The sequence below is a fragment of the Hypanus sabinus genome, chromosome 4 (genome assembly GCF_030144855.1).
Source record: "Hypanus sabinus isolate sHypSab1 chromosome 4, sHypSab1.hap1, whole genome shotgun sequence".
Taxonomy (NCBI): domain Eukaryota; kingdom Metazoa; phylum Chordata; class Chondrichthyes; order Myliobatiformes; family Dasyatidae; genus Hypanus; species Hypanus sabinus.
The window spans coordinates 157382786-157408340 of record NC_082709.1 but is presented as its reverse complement, the minus strand read 5'-3'; the positions used below and the strand labels follow the sequence as shown (position 1 = coordinate 157408340).

General features: G+C 41.0%; 1 protein-coding gene across 1 annotated transcript; it reads left to right on the top strand.

Moving 5' to 3' along the window:
* Nucleotides 1–2171: 2171 nt before the first annotated feature.
* Nucleotides 2172–22453, top strand: LOC132392175 (NXPE family member 3-like). Its single transcript, XM_059966021.1, has 4 exons — nt 2172–2998; nt 5072–5145; nt 7323–7532; nt 21847–22453. Exons 1-4 carry the CDS (start codon nt 2172–2174, stop codon nt 22398–22400), a joined length of 1665 nt encoding a protein of 554 aa, XP_059822004.1. The 3' UTR covers nt 22401–22453.
* The last annotated feature ends 3102 nt before the right edge of the window (nt 22454–25555 follow it).

The following is a 25555-nucleotide window of genomic DNA, read 5'->3' as shown; positions in this document are numbered from 1 at the left end:
GGGATCTGTCCTGGGACCCCTACTCTTTGTGATTTTTATAAATGACCTGGAAAAGAAAGTGGAGGGATTGGTTAGTAAATTTGCTGATGACACAAAGGTTAGGGGTGTTGTGAGTAATGTGGACGGCTGTCAGAGTTTACAGCGGGACATCAATAGGATGCAGACTGGACTGAGAAGTGGCAGATGGAGTTCAACCCAGATAAGTGTGAGGTGGTTTATTTTAGGAGATCAAATATGATGGCAAAATATAGTATTAATGGTAAGACTCTTGGCAGTGTGGAGGATCAGAGGGATCTTGGTGTCCGAGTCCATAGGACACTCAAAGCTGCTGCACAAGTTGACTCTGTGGTTAAGAAAGCACATGTAGCTTTGGCCTGCATCAATTGTGGGATTGAATTTGGGAGCTAAGAGGTAACGTTGCAGCTGTATAGGACCCTGGTCGGACCCCACTTGAGGTACTGTGCTCATTTCTGGTCAATTCACTATAGAAGTGATGTGGAAACCATAGAAAGGGTGCAGAGAAGATTTACAAGGACATTGCCTGAATTGGGGAGCATGCCTTATGAGAATAGGTTGAGTGAACTCGGCCATTTTTCCTTGGAGGATGAGAGGTGACCTGATAGCAGTGTATAAGGTGATGAGAGGCATTGATCGTGTGGATAGTCAGAGGCTTTTTCCCAGGGCTGGAATGGCTAGCACGAGAGGGCACAGTTTTAAGTTGCTTGGAAGTAGGTACAGAGGGGTAAGTTTTTTACGGAGAGAGTGGTGAGTGCGTTGAATGGGCTGCCGGTGACAGTGATGGAGGCAGATACGATAGGGTCTTTTGAGAGACTCCTGGACAGGTAGATGGAGCTATGGGCTATGGGTAACCCTAGGTAATTTCTAAGGTAAGGACATGTTCAGCACAGCTTTGTTGGCCAAAGGGCCTGTATTGTGCTGTACGTTTGCTATGTTTCTAAGCCTTGGTTAGTAAGTTTGCAGATGACACTAAAACGTGTGTAATCATAGATAGTGAAGATAGCTATCTAGAATTAGATGGTATCTGGGTAAGCAGGCTGGGGAATGGCAAATGGTTTAGTTCAGATAGGTGAAAAATATTGTCTTTTGCGAGGACAAAGGAGGATAGGGCTCTCACAATGAATGGTAGAGCCTCCAGGAGTGTAGTAGAACAAAGAGTCCTCGGATTACAAGTACATGATTCACTAAAAGCAGTATCTCTGGTGGGCAGGATGGTGAAAAAGAGCATTTAGCATGATAGCTTTCATCTGCTCGAACATTGAGTATGGAAGCCAGGATATTATATTGCAGTTGTGTACCGTATTGCTGCCCTAAAAGAAACTTCACAGTGTATGTGAGTGATAAACATAGTTTTCATTCTGATTTGGAGTAATGCTTTTAAAAGTCGTCATCCTGCTATAGGAGAGATGGTATTGATCCGGAAAGGGTGCAGGGAAGATGTACAAGGATGTTGTCAGGATTTTTGTGACTGACATAGAGAGAGCTTGAACAGGCTAGGACTTTATTCTCTGAAGTGTAAAAGAAAGTGGGGTGATCTTCTAGAGGTATATATAGTCATGAGGGCATAGAGAGGATGAATGCATTTAATCTTTTACTCTAGGTTAGTGAATCAAGACATAGAGGGCATAGATTTAAGGAGAAAGGGTAACACACACAAAATGCTGGAGGAGCTCAGCAGGCCAGGCAGCATCTATGAAAATAAAATACAGTCGGCGTTTCGGGCTGCGGCCCTTCAGCAGGTTTTGGGTGTCAGCCCAATGTGTCAACTGTATTTTTTCTCCATAAACACTGCCTGGCCTGCTGAGTTCCAGCATTTTGTGTGTGTGTTGCTTGGGTTTCCAGCATCTGCAGATTTTCTCTTGATTGTGATAGCAGAAAGGGTATCTACGCTGAATTGATGTATCTGAGACAAAGTGCTTGCTTCCTTTCGTATGAGTCTGTTTCTGTGATCTTATTTTTACTACAGCCATTTATCCAACTACATCTCTTCCCTGTAATACAATTTTACATCTATACTCTGAATAGCTTTCAAAGTTCAGTTCTTCCCTTCATTTTTGACCTTCTATCTTCCCGTCTGGCAAGATTCTGAACAACTCCCTCAGGGTATTAAAATCCCTGCATTTTCTGAGGCTTCAATTTGGTAAGTTAAGAAGATGAACCTTATGTACAAATATGATTATTTTACTAAAATATTCCATTCTACATTGGAGAATGAAACAGATGGAACATGGAAGAAATATCCAGATCCAAAGTTTAATCACACAGCAGAGCAGCTAAAAGAGGAAACTCCGTCATCTTGGACTGACAGACTTTTAAAATGTGGCTATCAAATTCACAGCTTCACCCCTGAAGAAAGATCAGAGGGTGTGGCTCTGATCAAAATGATTGAATGGCCAAAGCCTCCCAGACCTAATGTGCCTTTTCAGAAAAGCAGTGACCCATCACATGCATATTTTGTTATTTTAAATTCTGGAAAGACTGTCTATGTTGGAGATCAGTTACAGGTGATGGTGCGTATGTACGATTTTGAAGGAAATCCGAAGCAATATGGGGGTGACTATCTCCAAGCCCGGATTCACACGCCAGAGTTGAAAGCCGGTTCGGCAGGAACGGTTACAGATCACCAAAATGGAACTTATCACATCAATTTTACCTTATTCTGGCCAGGAGAAGTCCATGTGTCAGTTTCTTTGGTTCATCCCAGTGAAGGAGTTCAAGCCCTTAAAAGAATACGGAAAGAAAAGCCAGACAGAGTGTATTTTAAAAGCACTTTCAAATCGGGGAATACCTTGCAGACCACTGTGTGTAATTTCTGTTTGTCTCAAACTAAACCACTCTGTAACTTTACTGATCTCAGAACTGGGGAGCCCTGGTTCTGTTACAGACCAGAGAAGCTACCCTGCTCATCTCGTGTCAACCATGCGATGGGAGGTTATAAGAAGAACCTCTTAATTGGAGAAGAATTGCATTATTTTCAAAGGTATGATAATCATTCTCATGAGGTACTGGCATTCATTTTCTTCACATCTATAAACTGATTTCATGAACTAATCAAATTAATTTCTTTAAAAGAGCAGTGTGATTCATCTCTATAAGCTGAAGATATGCATCTGGTTGAAATTCTTATTGAGCTTAAGGAATACAAGGGGTGGCAGGTGCTGTAGAGATATTGATCTGTCGCTGCTGATGCACGGTCTCGGCCTGAAACCCTACCCAGCTCTCTGCCTCCACAAATGCTGCTTGGCATGCCCACATCCTCCAGCTGTTTAGTTTTTGCTTTCTTTTATCCCTTCTGAGGATGGGAGATTATTATTGATCTGGAATTATAAGCATTTTAGTACAGGAAACCTCCAAAACTGTGGTGGTACTGGGCATAATCACACTCAGATCACAACAATCTGCCTACCACGAAATGTTGTAGATGGTCTGTAAAAACTAATTTCTATTGGCACCTACTAATATCTGACCTGTTGCAAGATCCATGTGGTAATCCTGTAGTCTGAAACCTAAGCAACACTTCGTTCCATTGCCAGCCTTTGGGCATTGGTGGTTAGATTATTCGTAAATAGATGTGTCTTAGCAGAAGTACCCATGACCCCTTCCATCACAATCGATGATTCACAGAATAAAAAACTGACATTGTAGTAAATCACATATATGTGATTCTGCAGATCCTGGAAATCCAGAGTAACACGCACAGAATTCTGGGAGAACACAGCAGGTCAGGCAGCATCTATGAAGTGGAGTAAACAGTCATCATTTCAGGCTGAGACCATTTATCAGGACTTTCTACCCCCGTCCAATGCCTCGGTAAAGCTCATGAAGTTGTGGTCACTGACTCTGAATTGCTTTCCCACTGAGAGACCTCCCACCCAACCAAATTTACTATGGCCGCCTCTATCAGCCTGTATATATAATATGCAAGCAGTCCTTTCTGGATACATCTAACAAATTCCATCTTATCTAAACACTAAGGTGCTGTCAATTAATATTAGGAAAGTTGAAGTCACCCATGACAACAACCATGATACTTTTGCAATTTTCTAAAATCTATCTCCTGATCTGGTCTTAGTGTCTGTAGTGTTACTGGATGGCCTATGAACGCTCCTAGTAGAGTGATTGCTCCCTTCATATTCCTTACTTCCACCCACACTGACTCAGTGGACATCCTCCCTTTCTGCAGCTTTGAAACGATCCTTGATTAGCAATGCCATTCCCCATCTCTTTTACCTCCCTCCCTTTTGAAACAGCTAATTTCTGGAACATTCTGTAGCCATTTCTGACCTTTTGACATCCAAGTCTCTGTAATGGCCTTAACATTGTAGCCCCATGTATTAATCCATGCTCGAAGTTCATTACCCTTGTTCCTCATATTTCTGTCACTAAAATAGACAACATTTAAACCCATCCAACAGACTGCATTAATAACCTATCCACTGCCTATCCTTCCTCACAATTGCTCTGCACACTGAATCTACCTTTACAACAACTGCCCCATCCTCTAACTTATCATTCAGTTTCCCATCCCCCTACCAAACTCGTTTCAACCCTCTCCAACTACTCTAGCAAACCTGTCTGCAAGGATATTGGTCGTCCTCAAGTTCAGAAGTAAACTTTCCTTTTCATACAGCTCATACCTTCCTCTGAAAAGAACCCATGATCCACAAGTCTGAAACCCTGTCCCCTACACTAGTTCTTCAGCCACATATTTATTTGCCAAATCACCCTAATTTTACCCTCACTGTCACTTGGCAGAGGCAGCAATCTAGAGATTGTCATCCTCGAGGTCCTGCTTTTCAAGTTCTTCCTTAGCTCCTCATATTATTTCTTCAGGACCTTATCCCTTTTCGTAGTTATGTCATTGCTACCACAACTTCTGGCTTTCACCCACCCCCTTGAATTAACAATCAGTTGTTGCTGACTCTGTCTTTAGGTAACAATATGCTCAAATGATAAACTATCCTCTTTTATCTCTATGCTTCCTACAAAATTAAACATTTATATGTCACATTTCATGGGTGCAGTAGATTAAGAAATAATAATATATTTACAGTCAAAAAAATATCAAGAGGCCAATATTACCCAAAGATCAAGGTTATGTAATTGTAAAGCCTTCACCTCATTCAGGTAAGATAATACTAATATACTGACTTAACAAATTAGAGATTTGTGTACAAGGGATTATGTTAGTAATGTTGGGAGTAGTTCTTCCATGCTAAAGATTCCCTTATATCCTAAACTGAATTTAATATCTTACATAGATTTTTATTAATTTTAGTAACATATTAGAAACAAATACTGTAATTTGTTTGTTTCAACTGTTACGCCTGTGGCCCCCTCCTTTTTGAGAATCGCAGGATCGCTATTGATTCGGGTCAGGAGACCCAGGAAATGAGAGAGAGTCACGCAGATTCCTCAATGTTTGGAATGTGTCCTGGGCCTCCGAGAGACAAAGCCACGGTTAACGGCCATTATCTCTTGGAGACGGAATTGTGTATTGAATACAGTACGATGCATCAAAGCCCCCAGGCAATGAACCGAGGGGGGTTGGTGGAGGGATTGCATCATCCCAACCTGATTGACATCTGAGACCCTGTGAGTCAGGTAAAAGAGGGTCTGAGGAACAGCCCCTTCAGACATAACAGAAGAAATGCTAGAACTCCTGTAATAGCGTAATAGCGAAAGCCGGTGGAAAAGCCCACATGCGTCCTTTTCCATTTGCCTTGGAATTGGTGGGCCTTTACCATGGAAGCACGGCTTTAGCTAACCACAATGGGGAAACCAGTCCCCAACAACTCTCGAAGGATTGACATCATAAAAGGAATGGGCAAGTTAAACATCCATCTTTCTCTCCAACTAAAAAGCTGCAGCTTGAATGAACTTGAGTGACTTTTATATTTCCATCAGACAATACATTAACCCCAAGACAACGATAGAGCTATTTCTTATTATTATTATACCCGCGCTTTTAGATTTAGTATTGATGATGTATATTATCTGCATGTTTGCATTGATATTATTTTTGCGTATTTTTATCAATAAATACTGTTAAAAATAGTACCATCAGACTTCAACGGACCTCTCTATCTTTGCTGGTAAGTGACCCAGTTATGGGGTACGTAACACAACATGAATTTAGTTGGTTGTTCAATACAAATCGGATTGTGTTGATGAATTTGCTTTTCTTAATGTGGAAAATTCTCAAGTGCTTGAAGCTGCACATGTTATCCTGATCCTAATTTTTAATTTAAATAAGTTGTCTGACTATCTATGCTCTCTATGAAGTATGAAGGAATACTGCACTTTTGCAGATGCTATGCATTAAACTGGGGCTGGCTCTATCTCCTCAGGCAATTTTGGCATCCCAAAGCATATGTTCAAAGAAGAGGAGGGGAATGGTTGTTCAGACACTTTCAGCCAGCATTACTCTGACAGATTGTCTGGTCATTATTAGAGTACATTTGTTGGTCTTTGCCAAATTAACTCCCAAATTTCTCATTTTACAATGGTGATTGCACCCTGTTTAAAGTCCCTACATTAGCTTTAGATTGCTCTGAGAGACACTGAAGTGAACATGAAAGATGCATTTGAAATTCACGTCATTTTTTTTACTACATTGACATATCAAGCACAATTTTTAGGAACTTGTTTACTTTCTATGTTATTCCATCTAAATCATTTCATTTCATTTTCCCACATGTTGCCATTGCTTATATTCCTTCTGGGTAGTCCCCAACTTGATGGTATAAAGATCAAGGTCTCAAATTTCTGGTAATTGCTCCCCCTTCACCATTCCCATTTTCTGTTTCCATTTCTCACCTTCTCACCTTGTCTCCTTACCTGCTCATCGTCTCCTTCTGATGCTCCTCCCCCTCACCTTTCTTCCATAGTCTTCTATAGTCTCCTATCAGAGCCCTTTATCTTGTTCACCAATCAACTTCCCAGCTCTTCATTGCACCCCTCCCCTTCTCCTGGCTTCACCCATCACCTACCACCATGTACTTCTTCCTCCCCCCTCCCTACTTTCTTACACTGACTTCTCCCCTTCCTTTCTAGTCCTGAAGAAGGGCCTCAGCCTGAAACATAGACAGTTTACTCTTTTCCATAGAAGCTGCCTGGCCTGCTGAGTTCCTCCAGCATATTCTGTGTGTGTTGGTTTGAGTTTCCAGCATCTGCAGATTTTCACGTGATTTTCATTACGAATATTCTGTCCAATATTCTCTTGAAATTTGACATTAATGCTTTTAAACAGTGGATTATAAATCAAAGGCATTGTACTTAAATTTCTCTCTCCTAATTTTTAGGCAAAAATCTCAGTGAATGTCTCCCTGGCAAGCCATTCCTTTCACCAGCTGGATTTTATTATCAGGATAAATGGATATCAAAGACCTGTAGACTTCAAAACTTTGACACGCCAGCAAATGTTATCAACTGTCTTCATGGGAAAGTTGTTTATATTTTTGGAGATTCCACTATACGCCAGTGGTTTGAGTATTTGATACATTTTGTACCAGGTCAGGATTCCCATTTCTCATTATTCATTGTAGTCTAATGCTTTAAGCTTTATATTTACTCCAATTCATAATAAAGTCTGTGTTCTTCTCATGCAACTTTCACTTTCTTGCACATGAACATCTTATGCTTCTTGAGGATCAATAACGTTACCATTTCTCCATAAAACACCTACGCTGCAAGGACACGTAAAATCTCTGAATTATACAAAATAGGCAATAATACTTCCACACAGAAAAAAAAATCTGATAAATATTATAATAAAATCCACCAGTTAAAGGTAGACAATTGGAAAATTTGGGTGTGCATGCAAAGACGGCTCATCATGAACCCACCAATCTCAGACTTGCACAGTGGGATGAAAAGCTGTAATAATTCATGGAATTCAAAGTGCTGACAATTATGAGGTATTTTTTCAATAAAAGAAATGTCTTCAGTTTGAGCTTCTCCAAGGACAACCATATTTTTTGCCTGTCCAAATTATACCAACGGATCTTATTTGATTCTAGCCGGGTAATAGCTCCCAGAAATACTTACAAAGGTCTTAATGTATGATCAGTTGAGAACAATGCTTGAAACAAGTCAATTATGTTCTACTTGCTAAATATACCAATCACAACATCTGGGCTAACAGTAACAGAAAGTAGCAAAGCCTACAAAAAAGTAGTGGATATGGCCCAGTCCATCACATGAAATGACTTCCCACCATTGAGCACGTCTACACAGAGTGCTGTTGAGGGAAAGTAGCTTCCATCATCAAGGAACCCCACCATCCAGGTCATGCACTCTTTTCACTGCTGCCATCAGGAAGAAAATACAGGAGCCTCAGGACCCACACCAACAGGTTCAGAAACAGTTCTTAATCCTCAACTTGAGAGGATAACTTAACTCAGCTTCACTCACCCCATCATTGAACTGGTCCCATAACCTTTGGAAACCTTTGCTTTCCTTTTGTGTTTGCACTGTTTGTTGTCTTTTGTATATTGGTTATTTGTCCGTCCTGTTAGATGTGGCCTTTCATTGATTCTATTGTGTCTCTTGTAGAGGGGGTAGTGGTGGGATGCATTCCGAGAAGATAATCCATCTCACAGTTTTCCATAGCATGAAGCTGTGACCACCTGCACATGCATCAAGAACCTACATTGGAAAATAATGTATTTATTTATTTAGTGCCTTCCCTAAATAAATTCCATGAGAACAAATTTCCTAATGGACCTCAAAATATTGAATTGTGATTCATAAAGTCTATAAAGACAAATTTACATTATTCAAATGGTTGTAACATGGAGGTCACCTGTGTACTTGGAATTAGAAGAAGGAAAAGTGGTACAAATCATGATTGAAAGCTCTTCATCAGAATGTATGCATCATTCATAACAAGTGATTCAGCAACAGAGGTTCATCTAATAACTTTTACCGGAAAATGATTGTAAAATGATCATTGTTTTTAAATATTCCATGATGCTTAACTTCAATAGTCATGTGCACATTTAGATCTGTCTAACTGTAAAGGGCCCTTTAATTTTATTCTTTATTTTCTTTTTCTTAATAACTGTTTGATAAAGCTGAAATTGGTAACATATTTTAATATTTTATGCTACTGTGTGATTTGTCATTTCTTGGTGATGGTTAATTCTGTATGGGCAGTATTTATGCAGTATTTTCTCATGTCCGGGTTCTGTTAATCAGAATATCCCAACTCCCCTGTTTGGTTAGGCTCCAATCATACAGACTCTAGACTTATATTGTTATAAATGTGGCCTCTTCACTGCTAACTCACATGGCAGTTAGCAGAGTTAATTATCACACCAAATTTGTATATGAGCCCGGTTAGCGGGTTACATTTGTGGGAGCTTGTCCAGGATTCGGTGAATAATATGTGAGTGCTGTTTAAGTATTGATTAAGTGGTTTGTGTATTTAAGCCTGTGTCAGTGAAAGTGTTGAAGGTACTTTAATATGGATGCCACAGGAATTAAGGTACGTTGTGATTTGGAGAGATTATCCACAAATAATACTTGTGTTCTGAGCAGGGTGGATATTCAAAGTCCTGATGAACTGCTAATTAGAGTATGGAGTTCTGTAAAAGTATTGAGGAAAGTCACATTGGTTGGAAGGCAGTTAGATCAATTGGCTGGTAAGAATGTCATGTTAGTCCAGACTAGTAGTGACATAACTGAAGTTGCACTGCCTGGAGAGAGCCATCCTTACTTTTAGAGAAGTGGCCATATAGCTGAGGGTAAAAACGTTAAATATGAATTGTAAGTTGCTGAGAGTGAAAACTTTAAAGACAAGTTGATCTCGTTTCTGCAAAGTGAGAGATAGAAGTTGTCTGATGTGAAAGGTGGAATAGGTCCTTCTGCAGCTGAATTAAATTCTGAGCTGGTTTCAACAATTACTATTGATAAATGCAACACATACCTGTGGAGACTCAAAGACCATAGGTTGAGAGTGTTTTCTGGAGTCAAGCCACACAGATGAGAGTTTTGCAGGATGGAGTGAAAAACCTGCAAGCCGAGGTTTCTTAGTTGATGTCGGCTAGTGCTGCCACCAAGCGTGACAAGTCCAATAAGAAAGTGAACCCACCAGTAGGATGTACTAAGCAGAGAGCTGCTGCTGACAGGGGCTCTGGGCGAGGGAAGCGACCAGTATTTTACGTTACCACTCTGGTGAGGATGGACATTTCAAGCAGGAGTGTAAGGGACAAGAAAACCTTTGGAAAATAACTTTAAAGTTGCTTAAACAGAAAAGGAAGTCAGGAAGCTTCAGAGAGACCCAGTACAGGAAGAACCTGGCACCTCGAGGAACGGGAGTGCCTCTCGTGTTAAAGCAATGTGCGCGTTTTCAACAGTGGGGAAATCCGAGGCAAGACTGTGGCAGGATAGAGCTGTGGATCATTTGAGAGCTTCTGGTTGTGCTATTCCACAGGCATATTGCAACTTAACTGCTCTGGATACAAAGCAGTTGCCTGCCTTGAGTCCGGTGGAATTGGCAGCAGCCCAACCCTTGTACAGTAAAGGTGCCATTTAGTCAGCTGTTGCCAAAGGGAGTATGGCCCAACTTGAAAAGACAAAACACCCTACCAATGAGGGAATGGAGCAAGCTGGAGTTGAGGAACCAAGTGTTATACAGGGTCACATCTCCTCCAGGTAATCCTTGGCATTCCCAGTGGTTTCAGGTAAAGATACGGAGCCGTGTTGTTCAACTTAGGAATGGTTAGTCAGCTAATCAGAGTGGTGGGATTGGGAGAAAGTTCTAGACAGCTGGGCAGAGAAAGATTTATGATGGACAGTGGTGGGGTTCATGGTCTTTTGGTGGGAAATGCAGAGGAGAAGGTAAGGAAGAGGCTATTACAAGGAGTGCTTCACGAGATGGAGTCCAAGATGAGAAGTTCTGTCAGTGATTAGTGATGAGAATTCAAAGCTGTGAGTAATGGCCTCACCCAGCTTTTGAAGGAGATGAGCCTCCAATGGTCTTGTGCACATTTAGACTGGTCTCACTGAAATGGGGCCTATTATTTTTGTTCTTCCTTTTCTTTCTCTCATTATCTGTTTGATAAAGCTGAAATTGGTAAATATACTTTCTTTATAATTTTATGCTGGTGTGTCATTTCTTGGTGATGGGTAATTCTGTAAGGGCAGCATTCACTCAAATCAAGGTTCCGTTAATTGGAACATCCCAACTTTCCTGTTTTGTTGAACCAGAAATCATACTGACCCTAGATGTATATTGTTATAAAGGTGGCTTTCTCACCACTGAGTCACATGGCTGTTTACAGAGTTATCTACCGAGCCAGGTTTGCACCTGACCCTGGTGAGAGGGTTACACAATGATCATAATATAGAATTTCATATAAAGATCGAAAGTGATTGAACACAATTGGAAGGTGTCTTCTAGCTGAATATAGCAAACTGAACAGAGTCAAGGAAATGTTGGGAAAGGGCTTCACTGACTATTATAGGTTGTCCATGGCAAGAGAAGAAGAATAAACACAAGCGATTTTGCAAATGCTGAATATTCAGAGCAACACACACAAATGATTGGATGAACTAACAAGTCTATGGAGGAGAAAGTAGTCGATATATCAGGTTGAATCTCTTTATCAAGTCTGCAATCCTAGGGAAGAAGCCGTTTAATAGAGAAAGAATTTGCTGCAATGTCTACTTAGGCTGCAAGTAAAGTATTATTTATAAAGAAACAATGGCTAACTTTAAAAAGTATCAGAAATAGCTGACAAGTAATATACAAATATTGAGACAAATAAGCTAGGACAGTGGTAAAGCTTTGGAATGTAAAGGTAATATCGATTCAAATGAAAAGTGTACCCTGCTGAACAGCAGTAAGTCTTAAGACTGGGGACTTTTCAAAAACCTGAAGAACAATACAGATGGAAAGGAAAAGAATGTGAGGACTTCCATGTAAAAGTAAAAATGAAAAGATTATCCAAAAATTAATATGGTTCCTTTATAAATTGAGTCAAAAAATATTATACCAGGCATAATGGTGAACTGTAAGGAAGTTAAACAAATATCATGAAATAATGCAAGAGTAGACTCATTTTCATGAATTCTACAGAGCCCCATTGAGACTGTGTGTGGGAAATAGTGTGCGGAGGAAGAAGATACTTGTGTGAGATGGAGTTTAGTGAAGATTCACAATTGATTTCTGGGAGCTTGGATCTGTCATAATAAGAGATATCATGTTGATTAAAACATACTTTTCTGAGTTTAGTAGAATGTATGGCTCTGTCATGGCAACACAGAAAATTCTTAGGGACATTTAGGGTAATTTCAGTGGAGTGTCCATAACCAGAAGTTACTGTCTCAAAACATGGGGCTGGCCATTCAGGACAGAGATGAGAAAACATTTGGTCACCTGGCAGACAGTGTATCTTTGGTTCTCACAAATAGGCTAAACCAGAAGAGCTACAACTCCTCAGATGAAGTGTGTTTTCAAGGAAAAGACCATAAGACATAGGAGCAGAATGAGGCCATTTGGCTGCTAGTGTCGCTTTCCAACAACCTTTGGCCAGCTCCCCTCTCATGCCCCTTTCATCCTTCTACTCCACTGTAATACTGATACATTCGACTTTAGCTGCTCCCTCTCAAATAGCAGGACGAATTCTATCATATTATGATTACCTTTCTTCCGAGGGCTCCTCACAAGCTCCCTAAGCAAATCCAGCTCATTACACAACACTCAGTCCAGAACAACTGATCCCCTATTGGGCTCAACCACAAACTGCTCTAAAAGCCATCTTGTAGGTATTCTACAAATTGTCATTTGTTGCTCGTTTTCACACCTTGAGCAGTATGTTTTGCCATTTCCATAAGACCATAAGTCATAGGAGCAGAATCAGGGCATTGGGCTCATCGAGTCTGCTCCACCATTCAGTCATGGCTTATCCTTTACTTTTTCCTCTTCAGCCCCACTCCCCCACATTCTCTGCATAACAATAGACAATGGACAATAGATGCAGAAGTAGACCATCTGGCCCTTCGAGCCTGCACCACCATTCTGAGATCATGGCTGATCATCTACTATCAATACCCGGTTCCTGCCTTGTCCCCATATCCCTTGATTCCCCTATCCATAGGATACCTATCTAGCTCCTTTGATGCAGTGTCCAATCAAGAACCTATGAATCTCCATCTAAAATACACCCAGTGAACTGGCCTCTACGGCCGCCTGTGGTAATAAATTCTACAAATTCATCACCCTCTGGCTAAAGAAATTTCTCTGCATCTCTGCTTTAAGTAGACACCCCTCTATCTTGAGGCTGTGTTCTGTTGTCCAAGATTGCCCCACCATGGGACAAAATCCTTTCCACATCAACTTTATCTAGGCCTTTCAACATACTTAAGGTTTCAGTGAGATCCCCCCTCATCCTTCTAAGTTCCAGCGAGTACAGACCCAGAGCTGTCAAACATTCCTCATATGTTAACACTTTCATTCCCAGAATAATTCTTGTGAAAACCCTCTGAACCCTCTTCAATACTCTCATATCTTTTCTTAGATGTAGAGCCCAAATCAGTTCACAATACTCAAGGAGGGGCCTCAGCATCACATTCATCTCTTGTATTCTAGACCTCCTGAAATGAAAACCAAAAAAAAGGATGCTTTCATCCCCACCCACTGCCAATACTCTAACCATGCCAGTAACTTTCCGATAATACCATGGTTCCTAACTTGGTAAGCAGCCTCATGTGTGGCACCTTGTTAAAGGCCTTCTGAAAGTCCAAATATACAACATCTACTGCATCCCCTTTATCTACCCTACTCAAAGAATTCCAACAGATTCAACAGGCAATATTTTCCCTTAGGGAAAGCATGCTGATTTTGTCCTATCTTGTCCTGTGTCGCCAAGTACTCCATCCCCTCATCCTTAACAATTGACTCCAACATCATCCCAACCACAGAGGTCGGGCTTACTGGTCTATAATTTCAATCCTGCTGCCTTCGTCCTTTCTTTAAGAGTGGAGAGACATTTGCAGTTTTACAGTCCTATGGCACCATGCAATAGTCCAATGATTTTTGAAAGGTCATTACTCATGCCTCCACAATCTCTACCACTACCTCTTTCAGAACTCCAGAGTGCAGTTCATCTGGTGTAGGTGATTTACGTACCCTTAGGCCTTTCAGCTTTTTGAGCCGTCATTGTCATGACTATCCCTCGAGGTCAAGGGTGATGGTCTTCGTTCCATTGATCTATTGTGGCCCACAGAGTGAAGACACCTGTGCGTGTATTTGTTTAATGTGTACTTGATGTTGCACTCCAAGAAGAACATGATACCTCACAGATCAACCAACTGATTCCAATGGCATGGAAACCATGACGATTGGAGCTGGTGAATTTGTTGCAGCCTTCATCTGCCTTCACAGCCATTGAGTTCGAAATAACTTCATCAGTCTGTTCCACCATTGAGGTCTTGTTCGGATTGTTCTTTGACAGGGACCTCACCCTCGACCTTACCGCCAATGGGTGACCCTACCAGGAGCATAGCTCCAGACGTCATCGCTCTCAGAATCTCAGGATCACACAAACTTCTCCACCATGACAAGGTGGCAATCCACGGAGAAGCTTTTTGAGCATCTTCTTCCTTGTAATAATAACTGCAATCATTTCTCTTCCTCTCCCACTTCAACATTTGGCATACTGCTAGTGTCCTTCACAGTGAAGATGGATACAAAATACTCATTTAGTTCATCTGCCATCTCCTTGTCCCCCATTATTATTTCTCCTGTCTCATTTTCTAGCGGTCCTATATCCACTCTCATCTTTCTTTTATTTTTTACGTACAGTGGCATGCAAAAGTTTGGGAACCCCTGGTCAAAATTTCTGTCACTGTGAATAGTTAAGTGAGCAGAAGATGAACTGATCTCCAAAAGTCATAAAGATGAAACATTCTTTTCAACATTTTAAGCATGATTAGTGTATTGTTTTTGTTTTGTACAATTTTAGAGTGAAAAAATGGAAAGGAGCACCATGCAAAAGTTTGGGCACCCCAAGGGATTTGAGCTCTCAGATAACTTATACCAAGGTCTCAGACCTTAATTAGCTTGTTAGGGCTATGGCTTGTTTACAGTCATTGTTAGGAAAGGCCAGGTGATGCAAATTTCAAAGCTTTATAAATACCCTGACTCCTCAAACTTTTTCCCAAAAAGCAGCAGACATGGGCTCCTCTAAGCAGCTGCCTAGTACTCTGAAAATTAAAATAAATGATGCCTACAAAGCAGGAGAAGGCTATAAGAAGATAGCGAAGCGTTTCAGGTAGCCGTTTCCTCAGTTCGTAATGTAATTAAGAAATGGCAGTTAACAGGAACGGTGGACATCAGGTTGAGGTCTGGAAAACCAAGAAAATTTTCAGAGAGAACTGCTCGTAGGATTGCTAGAAAGGCAAATCAAAACCTTTGTTTGACTGCAAAAGACCTTCAGGAAGATTTAGCAGACTCTGGAGTGGTGGTGCCGTGTTCTACTGTTATTTTGAAACTGTAAAAGATAGAAATAAAAAAAGTAATCTTGCTTAAAATATTAAAGAAATGTGTCATCTTTAACTTAATGCCTTTTAAAAATCAGGTCATCTTTTACTCACTTAACTATTCACAATAACAGAAATTTTTACCGGGGTGTCCAAACTTTTACATGCCACTGTACTTGAAAAAGCTTTTACTATCTACTTTGATCTTGTTGTTAGCTTGCTTTCAGATTTCATCTTTTCCCTCCTGATAATTCTTTTAGTTGCTCTCTGAGGTTTTTAAAAGCTTCCCAATCCTCTTTCTTCTGGCTAATTGTTGCTTTGTTGTATGCCCTCTCATTTGCTTTACTTCCCTTGTCAACCACAGTTGTACTATTTTGCCATTTCAGTATATCTTCATATTTGGAATACATCTATCCTCTTCCTTCCTCATTTTCCCCAGAAACTCACACCATTGTTGCTCTGCTGTCATCCCTGCCAGCGTCTCCTTCCAATTTACTTTGGCCAACTCCTCTCTCAAACCTCTGCCACTGAAACACTGTTATGTCAGACATTACTTACTCCCTATCAAATTTCAAGTTGAACACAATCATATTGTGATCATTGTCTCCCAGGGTTCATTTACCTTAAGTTCCCTAAGCGCCACCAGTCCATTACATAACACCTAATCTAGTATAGCTGATCCCCTGGTAGGCTCAATGACAAACTGTTCTAAAAGGCCATTTTGTAGGCATTCAACAAACTCACTCTCTTGAGATCCATTACCAACCTGATTTTCCCAATTGGCCTGCATGTTAAAATCTCTTATGACTATCATAACATTGCCCTTTTGACATACCTTTTCTATTTCCCATTGTAATCTGTGGTCCACATCCCATCTACTGATGGGGTTCTTTTACCTTTGCAGTTTCTTAACTCAACCCCCAAAGACTGAACATTTTCCAATCCTATATCACACCTTTCTTCTGCTTTCATGCCGTTCTTCATCAGCAGAGCCATGCACCCCCTCTACCTACCTTCCTATCCCTCTGATACAATGTGTAACCGTGTACATTCTGCTCCTGACAACAACCATCCTTCAGCCATGATTCAGTGATGGCCACAACATTATACCTGACAATTTGTAAAAGTGCAACAAGATCATCCACTTTATTTCTTATATCGTATTTGCTACCCTTTTTAATTCTGAATCCCTCATGCACTGATACTCACACTACTGGTTCCAATTTTGTCCTATGATTTGCCTGCCCTTCCAGACAGTCTGACTGTATGCTATCTTTGTTATTTCACCATCCATCAAATCCTGAGTCCCTTCACTCTGATTCCTATTCCCCTGCCAAATTAATTTAAACACTCCTCAACAGTGGATTCAACAGTGGCTAGATGGGAGATGCCAGAGAGTAGTGGTGGATAATTGTTTATCGGGATGGAGGCCGGTGACTAGCGGGGTGCCTCAGGGATCTGTTTTGGGCCCAATGTTGTTTGTAATATACATAAATGATCGGATGATGGGGTGGTAAATTGGATTAGTAAGTATGCCTATGATACTAAGGTAGGAGGTGTTGTGGATAATGAGGTGGATTTTCAAAGCTTGCAGGGAGATTTATGCTGGTTAGAAGAATGGGCTGAACGTTGGCAGATGGAGTTTAATGCTGAGAAGTGTGAGGTTCTACATTTTGGCAGGAATAATCCAAATAGAACATACAGAGTAAATGGAAGGGCATTGAGGAATGCAGAGGAACAGAGAGATCTAGGAATAACTGTGCATAGTTCCCTGAAAGTGGAGTCTCATGTAGATAGGGTGGTGAAGAGGGCTTTTGGAACACTGGCCTTTATAAATCAAAGCATTGAGTACAGAAGTTGGGATGTAATGCTAAAGTTGTACAAGGCATTGGTAAGGCCAAATTTGGAATATTGTGTGCAGTTCTGGTCACCAAATTATAGGAAAGATATCAATAAATTAGAGAGAGTGCAGAGACGATTTACTAGGATGTTACCTGGGTTTCAGCAATTAAGTTACAGAGAAAGGTTGAACAAGTTAGGTCTCTATTTATTGGAGCGTAGAAGGTTGAGGGGGGATTTGATCGAGGTATTTAAAATTTTGAGAGGGATAGATAGAGTTGACGTGAACAGGCTGTTTCCATTGAGAGTAGGGGAGATTCAAACTAGAGGACATGATTTGAGAGTTAGGGGGCAGAAGTTTAAGGGAAACACGAGGGGGTATTTCTTTACTCAAAGAGTGATAGCTGTGTGGAATGAGCTTCCTGTAGAAGTAGTAGAGGCCAGTTCAGTTGTGTCATTTAAGGTAAAATTGGATAGGTATATGGACAGGAAAGGAGTGGAGGGTTATGAGCTGAGTGCGGGTAGGTGGGACTAGGTGAGATTAAGGGTTCGGCACGGACTAGGAGGGCCAAGATGGCCTGTTTCTGTGCTGTGATTGTTATATGGTTATATGGTTATATGTTATATGGTTAACAGCTGTGACAAACCTGACCACGAGTATATTGGTCCCCCTGACCCTTCAGGTGCAACCTGTCCTTTTTGTACAGCTCAAACCTCTCCCACAAGAGATCCCAATGATCTAAGAATCTGAAGCCCTGCCCCTGCAACAGCTTCTCAGCCACACATTTATCTGTCAAATCATCCTGTTTCTACCCTCACTGGTGTGTGGCACAGGCAGCAATCCAGAAATTACTACCCTGGAGGTCCTGTTTCTCAGCCTTCTGCCTAGTACTCTAAATTCTCTCTTCAGGACCTCTTTTCCTTCCTATGTCATTGGTACCAAGATATCTGGCTGCTCTCCCTCCCCCTGCAAAATGTGGTGGGTGCGATCCAAAATGTCCCTGACTCTGGCACCTGGGAGACAATATAACATCCGGGTGTCCCGTTCACATCCACAGAATCTTCTGAATGTTCCTCTGACTATTGAGTCCCTTCTCACTACTGCTCCCCTCTTCACCCTCTTTGCCTTCTGCACCACAGACACATGCTCAGACCCAGTAACCTGGTCTCCATGGCATTCCTCTGGGAGGTCATCCCCCAACACATTATCCAAAACAGTATGCTTATTATTGAAGGTAATGGCCATAGGGGTGCCCTGCACTAGCTGCCTATTCACATTTCCATTTCTACTAACAGTCACTCAGCTACCCACCTCCTGCAACTTAGGGGTGACTACTTCCCTATAATGATCTCCTCGATGATCTCCTCACTCTCCCATAAAAGCTGAAGGTCATCCAGCTGCTGCTTCAGATCCCTAACATGGTCTTCAAGCAGCTGCAGCAGGATGCACTTCACACAGATGTAGTTTCCTGGGGACTCTGGGTCTCTCAGGACTCCAACATCCGGCATGAAGAACACACAACAGCCATTTACTACACTCAGTACAGTAAGAGAAAAAAAGATTATGATGTTTAGATGGAGATGGTACTGGAAATAGGAATTGGGGTTACCCATGATTTTATTGGATGAGAAAACAATAATATAGGGTCAAATGGCCTACTCCTGCTCACTTCCTTATTTTAGGAGTTTCCTTCCAGTGGCTTGGCTGGCTCTATGCCTCTTCTGCGACAGCAGAACACTGCAACATGACAGGATCATTATTGCTCCAGGAGAGAAGCATTGACTTGCATGATGGTCTTCATATGGATCAAACATAGTGTGAACATTGAGGGGCTCATTGCAGGGAGGAGTACCTCTCAGCACAACACACAGACAAATGGCCATTTTCAGTGAGATCAGTCAAAATCTTATTGAATGACCGAGCAGACTCATGGTGTCAAGTGGTTTAGTCCAGCTTTGATTTATTATGTTCTTTATTTTGTTATGAGTGATGAACAGACCTGATGGACAATGGGGTGCAGAGCTAACCATTCCCCCCCCCCACAGAACCACAAACTATTGCTGTTGCTATGCTGCTCATGAGAGAGAGAGAAAAACACAGGCAAGAACATTTGCTACAGATAAGAGGGGGAGAGAGACTGTTGATTTACTGTACTATGACTCTTCCTGGATTATTTACCTTCTACTACAAGGACTTTACTTTGCTCGTTAACATTCCTCAGGAGATAGCAGGAGTGGCCTGATTTGACGGACACGGTCATTCAGAGTTGATGGATAGTTGAGACCCCGTGAGTGGGGATAAAAGACAGGTCTGGAGAGACACCCTTCAGACACACCAGTGAAAACTGACTGAGTATTCGGAACCCACAGAAAGGTGGGGGCTTCAGAGACCGAACCAGGATATCAGTCAGTAAAGCTCACAATGTTACAGCAGGGCCGGTGGGGACTTATGTGTGTGTCCACTCATGCCAGAGTGATGAGTCCACCACAGAAGAACAGACTAGCTGAAGGACAGAGGGGTCATAACTGAATGACCACAACAACACGACGGATTAAGAAAGAAATAGAAGGTTTGCCTGCTGTTGCTGTTACATCTCACTCACTCTCTCTCTCTCTCTCTCTCTCTCTCTCTCTCTCTCCAACAATTTCAATACAACAACCATAACCACCTCAGCGTTTATGAACCGAACTGAACTCTATACTTTCCTATGACAATTCATTTACCCCTAGACATTGATAGAGCTTGTTTATTATTGATTATTATTATTCCTACACTTTTAGGTTTATTACTGCTAACTTGTTTTATATGTATATTTACATTTTTGATATTGTATTGTGCAGTTTACTAATAATCACCTTTAGTTTGGTACCACCAGACTCCAACGGATTCTTTCTCTGCTGGTCAGACACCCAGTTACGGGTACGTAACAGTTTCCTGCAGGGAAGACTTCACATCACAGGGTAAATGGTTTATGCAGCAGCCTGAAGAAATAAATTAACTAATAACTGACCTGTAGGGAGTCAATTCCTTTAAATGTTACAGGTAGAGGTCCCTTCCTCCTGTTGAGCATGTGTTGCTCTATATGTGGTTAAAGTTTAAGCCAGAACTTGAATTTCAATTGAACAGTGCTGTAATCATGCTGGTAAATGGCATGTTCTACTAATTCAATAAACATACTTCCAGCAGACATTCATTGCTGCCCAACAACTTCAACCTGACTGCATCTTTAGTTGTTCTGCCTGGAAATAGTCATGCTCACTGCCTCTTCCATTCTGAGAATCTAAGATCTCTCAAAAGCAGATGTAAAAATCTGAATTTTACACGACAGAATTCCATGAGATGCATGCATGCAAAGTTCAGCATCAAATCATCGTATTATTTCAATGCACTAAGTATTACCACAAACAGAAGGTAACAAATGATTGAAATTATTTTGAATTTGGTTCAAATTAATTACTCACCAATGACATCCTCTGTGAAAGTTGCCATGGTTGATTTGTTTTTGACAATGTATTTCACTCCATAATTCATCCTAGCCATGTCTCATCCTTGGCAATCCAACCATAGCCAGAGTACTTGCAACACTGCAGTTTCTCTTTAAATAACAACTATATAATTGTGGAATCTTTCATATCACTGTCATTGACCATCTTTGTCTTCAACACGAGATACATTGGTGAAATTTTCTGAAGAGATGACATGAAGTTTAACATCACTGCTGAAGATCAATGTTTTCAGCCTCTCCAGTACTGGACATGGAATGAAAGGTGTACACTACTGTGCAAAAGTCTTAGGCATGTATATATAGCTAGGGAACCTAAGATTTTTGCACAGACAGACAGAGAGACAAACAGACATACTTTATTGACCCCGAGGGAAATTGGGTTTCCTTACAGCCGACCAAAAATAGTGTAGAAATATAGCAATATAAAACCATCAATAATTAAATAATAATAAGTTAATCATGCCAAGTGGAAATAAGTCCAGGATAATTGGCTCAGTGTGTCTGACACTCCGAGGGAGGAGTTGTAAAGTTTGATGGCCACAAGCTGGAATGACTTCCTTTGACGCTCAGTGTTACATCTCGGTGGAATGAGTCTCTGGCTGAATGTACTCCTGTGCTTAACCAGTAGATTATGGAGTGGATGGGAGTAATTGTCCAAGATTGCATGCAACTTGGACAGCATCCTCTTTTCAGTACAGCATACGTTGCCTTTCCAGTTACTAAATAGCACTTACTACCACTGAGAAACAGAAGGTTCTCAGTGGGATAAGTACTCTTATCCCAGCTCTCCAACCAATCTTCTGTGTTAAACAATATACAATATTTTGCAGAAGTCCTAGGCACCCTAGGTATATATTTAAGCCTAAGACTTTTACACAGCACTGTAGCTCTAGTTTGACACATTGATCTTTTAAAGGTTATGCTGGTAAAATATTGTTTTAGTTGTCACTTAATAAATTATTACTCAGAATTGTTTAAATCATTTTCTCTTCAGGCCTCAGGAAGTTCGATCTCGGCCACTCATTGAAAACTGGACCCCATCTTGCTCTGGATGTGGACAACAAGATCAAGATAGATTATTTTGCGCATGGGAAACCAATACGCATCCAGCCCATATCAAGTCAGGACCTGCAATTCATTGCAAATAAATTGGATGAAATTCAAGGAGGAAAGAACACAGTTATAGCCTTCACGATCTGGTGCCATTTTAATACTTTTCCGGTGGAGCATTACATCCGACGACTACAGAACATTCGGAGGTCAATTCTACGCTTGCTGGGTAGAAGTCCTGATACAGTAATTGTAATAAAGACAGCCAATGTCCAGGCCCTTTCACAGGGGATTAGTCTCTATAATAGTGACTGGTTCTCCTACCAGCTTGATTTAGTGATGAGAAGGATGTTTGAGGGCGTCAATGTGGCATTTGTGGATGCATGGGAGATGACTATAGCCCACTATCTGCCACATGAACTACACCCCAAGGAAATCATCATCAAGAATGAAGTATCTGTGTTCCTTTCATATGTGTGTCCTTTGAAAAAGGGTTAAAATGCTACCTGAACCTTTTTCATCCTGAGAATGCTATATGTTTATAATTTGAATTCCAAGAACAATTTTTTTTTAAATTATGTCATTCCGGTCCTTTAAAATAATCAAAAAAATTGTAAACTCTTCCCTTTCTGTTCTGATTTTAAAATTAATAATTTTCCACATTATGATCAGGACTTAGGTGAAACAAGAGGAGTGTGGTACATTGTGAATCTATTGGGAAAAAGTTGCTGAATCAAGTTAATACAGAATGGAATCAGAATCAGGTTAAGGTTTATTATTACTGAATCATGATGTGAAATTTATTGTTCTGTAGCAGCAGTACAGTGCAAAGACATTATTTTATAAATTGCAAAATAAATAAATATTGTAAAAAGAATAATGAGGTTATGATCAAAGACTGGATGAACGTGGCTCTTTCAGCTTCTGTACAGTACTGGGTAAAAAGTCTTAGGCACATATATATTGCTAAGGGGCCTTTTGCACAGTACTGTACTTCTCAATGAGGAGCATTGTTAACCTGGAGGAAGCAAAACATGTTGGGAATGGCAAAGGTGGAGTCCCACAGGAAAGGTGTGGGACAGGTGGCAGAGAAGGAGTTCCGGGGGCGTTGGTGCAGGTGCAGACACACACAGACCTGAGACACCAGGCAAAGTCATTTGATTCCAAACAATTGTTTTATTGATCATCATAAAATGTCTTTCTGGTGCTTCCTGCTCCCTCCCTTTTCCCTTCTCTTTTTCCCAACCACAATTCCCCTCCCCCTGTCACCCTTCCCACTTTCAGTCCACAATAGAGACCCATATTAGAATCAGGTTTATCAGCATTCACATGTGTTATGATTTTTTTATGTGAGGCAGCAGTAGAGTGAAATACATGAAATTACTAGAGTTCTGTATAAAAGTCATAGGCACCCTATATAAGACCATAAGACCAAAAGATATAGGGAAAGAATTAGGCCATTTGGCCCATTGAGTCTGATCTGTTATTTCAACATGACTGATTCATTTCCCTCTCAGCCCCAATCTCCTGCTTTTTCCTTTCCTTATATCCCTTCATGCTCCAACTAATCAAGAATCTTTCAACCTTTTCCTTAAATATACCCAAAAACTTGGCCTCCACAGCCACCTGGGGCAATGAATTCCACAAATTCACCACCTTATGGCTAAAGAAATTCTTCTTCATCTCCATTTGAAAAGGAAGTCCCTGTATTCTGAGACTGTGTCCTCTTGTCTTGGACTCCCCCATCATCCTCTCCACATCCACCCTATCGAGGCCTTTTAACATTCGATGAATTTCATAGAGATCCCCCATCATTCCTCTGAATTCCAGTGAGTACAGGCGCAAATCCATCAAAATCTCCTCATACAATTGGCCTTTCAATGTAGGAATCATTTTGAAGAATCTTTCTTGTATATCTTCTTTCTTATATAATGGGCTAGTTAATGCTCAAACAACAAAGACAAGGTTCTCTTTCACTTAAACAACTTACTGTCATCGACAACTACTGGGTTTTGACTATTGACTTTTATGCCTTTTGGCTTGTTATTGGGTTGTCTGGGTGTGTTAATGTTGAGTTACACAGTGTTGAAGAAACACTTATAGCATGTTATGCATGGAAGCATTCTGGGTACTTGTATAGATTAAACTGTCCTTTAAAAATGTGTCAGATTTAGATCTCACACACACACACACACACACACACACACACAGAGCTCTGACTTTGATATATTTTTACAGGAGAAATATTCTTTAACAAGTTACACAGCTGATAAACAGTTTCACACGTTGAAGTATCTTTGCTTTGCTAACATTGATTCTGTGATCTGCTTGGTAGGATATCAAACAGTCCCCTCTGGTGGACAAACAGGATATAAAATAATACAACTGAAGCTTTTACCATTCTTTTATACTTTCCTTTTACGTTTGACCTCCCAAGTGAAACACTTGGAGTCATACAGGCACTCGTCATAGGAAGAGGTCCTTCTTCCTCTGGTCTATACTAACCCACACTGGCCTGGATTTAGCCTTATCCCTCTAAACTATTCTTATCCATGCACCTGCCCGGGTCCCTATTAAATGTTGTCATTGTGCCTGCCCCAGCCACTTCTTCTGGCAGCTCATTCCATAAACTGACTGCATTCCGGGTGAAAAAAAAGTTACACATCAAGTTCTTATTAAATCTTTCCCCTTTCATTTTAAACACAAATCCTCCAGTTCTGGAATCCACAATTTCTTCAAGGTGTTACGTATTAATTTGAAGGATACGACGTCTAGGGTTCTGATCTCAGGATTGATACCCATGGACCATAAGACCATACGACAAAGGAGAAGAAGTCGGCCATTCAGCCCATCGAGCCCGCGCTGCCATTTCATCATGAGCTGATCCAATCTCCTCTTTAGTCCCATTCCCCCGTCCTACCATAACCCTTGATGCCCCGACTACTCAGATACCTATCAATCTCTGCCTTAAATACATCCAATGACCTGGCCTCCACAGCCGCCCATAGCAACAAATTCCATAGATTCACCACCCTTTGGCTAAAAAAAATATTTCGTATCTCTGTTCTGAATGGTCACCCTGCAATCCTCAAGTCATGTCCTCTCGTACCAGACTCCCCCACTACGGGAAACAACTTTGCAACATCCACTCTGTCCATGCCTTTCAACATTCGAAATGTTTCTATGAGGTCCCCCCTCATTCTTCTAAACTCCAAGGAGTACAGTCCTGCCCCAACCATACTACCCATGCTATGTATGGCCTGAAGTAGAAAGTTAATACAGTTTAACATGTTGCAAAAGAGATAGTGCAGTCGTGAAATCATTGGGCTCTCTTCCTGGGAAGGCGGGACCTGTAGAGATGTTGCAGGCTGCACAGCAAACTGAAGGGTAACTAATATCCTTGCTGAAAGGTTTGCTAATGTTGCTCCAGGGAGGCTGAAACTAGAGTTACAGGGGATCGGAACCAGAGTGCTGGAGCTTGTGAAGTGATTGTGAGAAAAGATGTTATTAAACTTATATGCAAAGGCAGGAATTAAAAAGTTAAGCATGGTGGGAATAATGTTCTAAATTTCATTACAAGGAGTACTGTAGGTGAGGGAGATGAGCTTAGAAAAAGGATCAGCACACAAGATTGTGATATTGTAGACATTGGT

Coding starts and splice junctions, on each gene's coding strand:
- LOC132392175 (XM_059966021.1), top strand. CDS start 2,172: ATGAACCTTATGTACAAATATGATTATTTTACTAAAATATTCCATTCT. Junction 2,999..5,071: donor GAATTGCATTATTTTCAAAG/GTATGATAATCA, acceptor ATATATTTACAG/TCAAAAAAATATCAAGAGGC. Junction 7,533..21,846: donor TTTGATACATTTTGTACCAG/GTCAGGATTCCC, acceptor TTTTCTCTTCAG/GCCTCAGGAAGTTCGATCTC.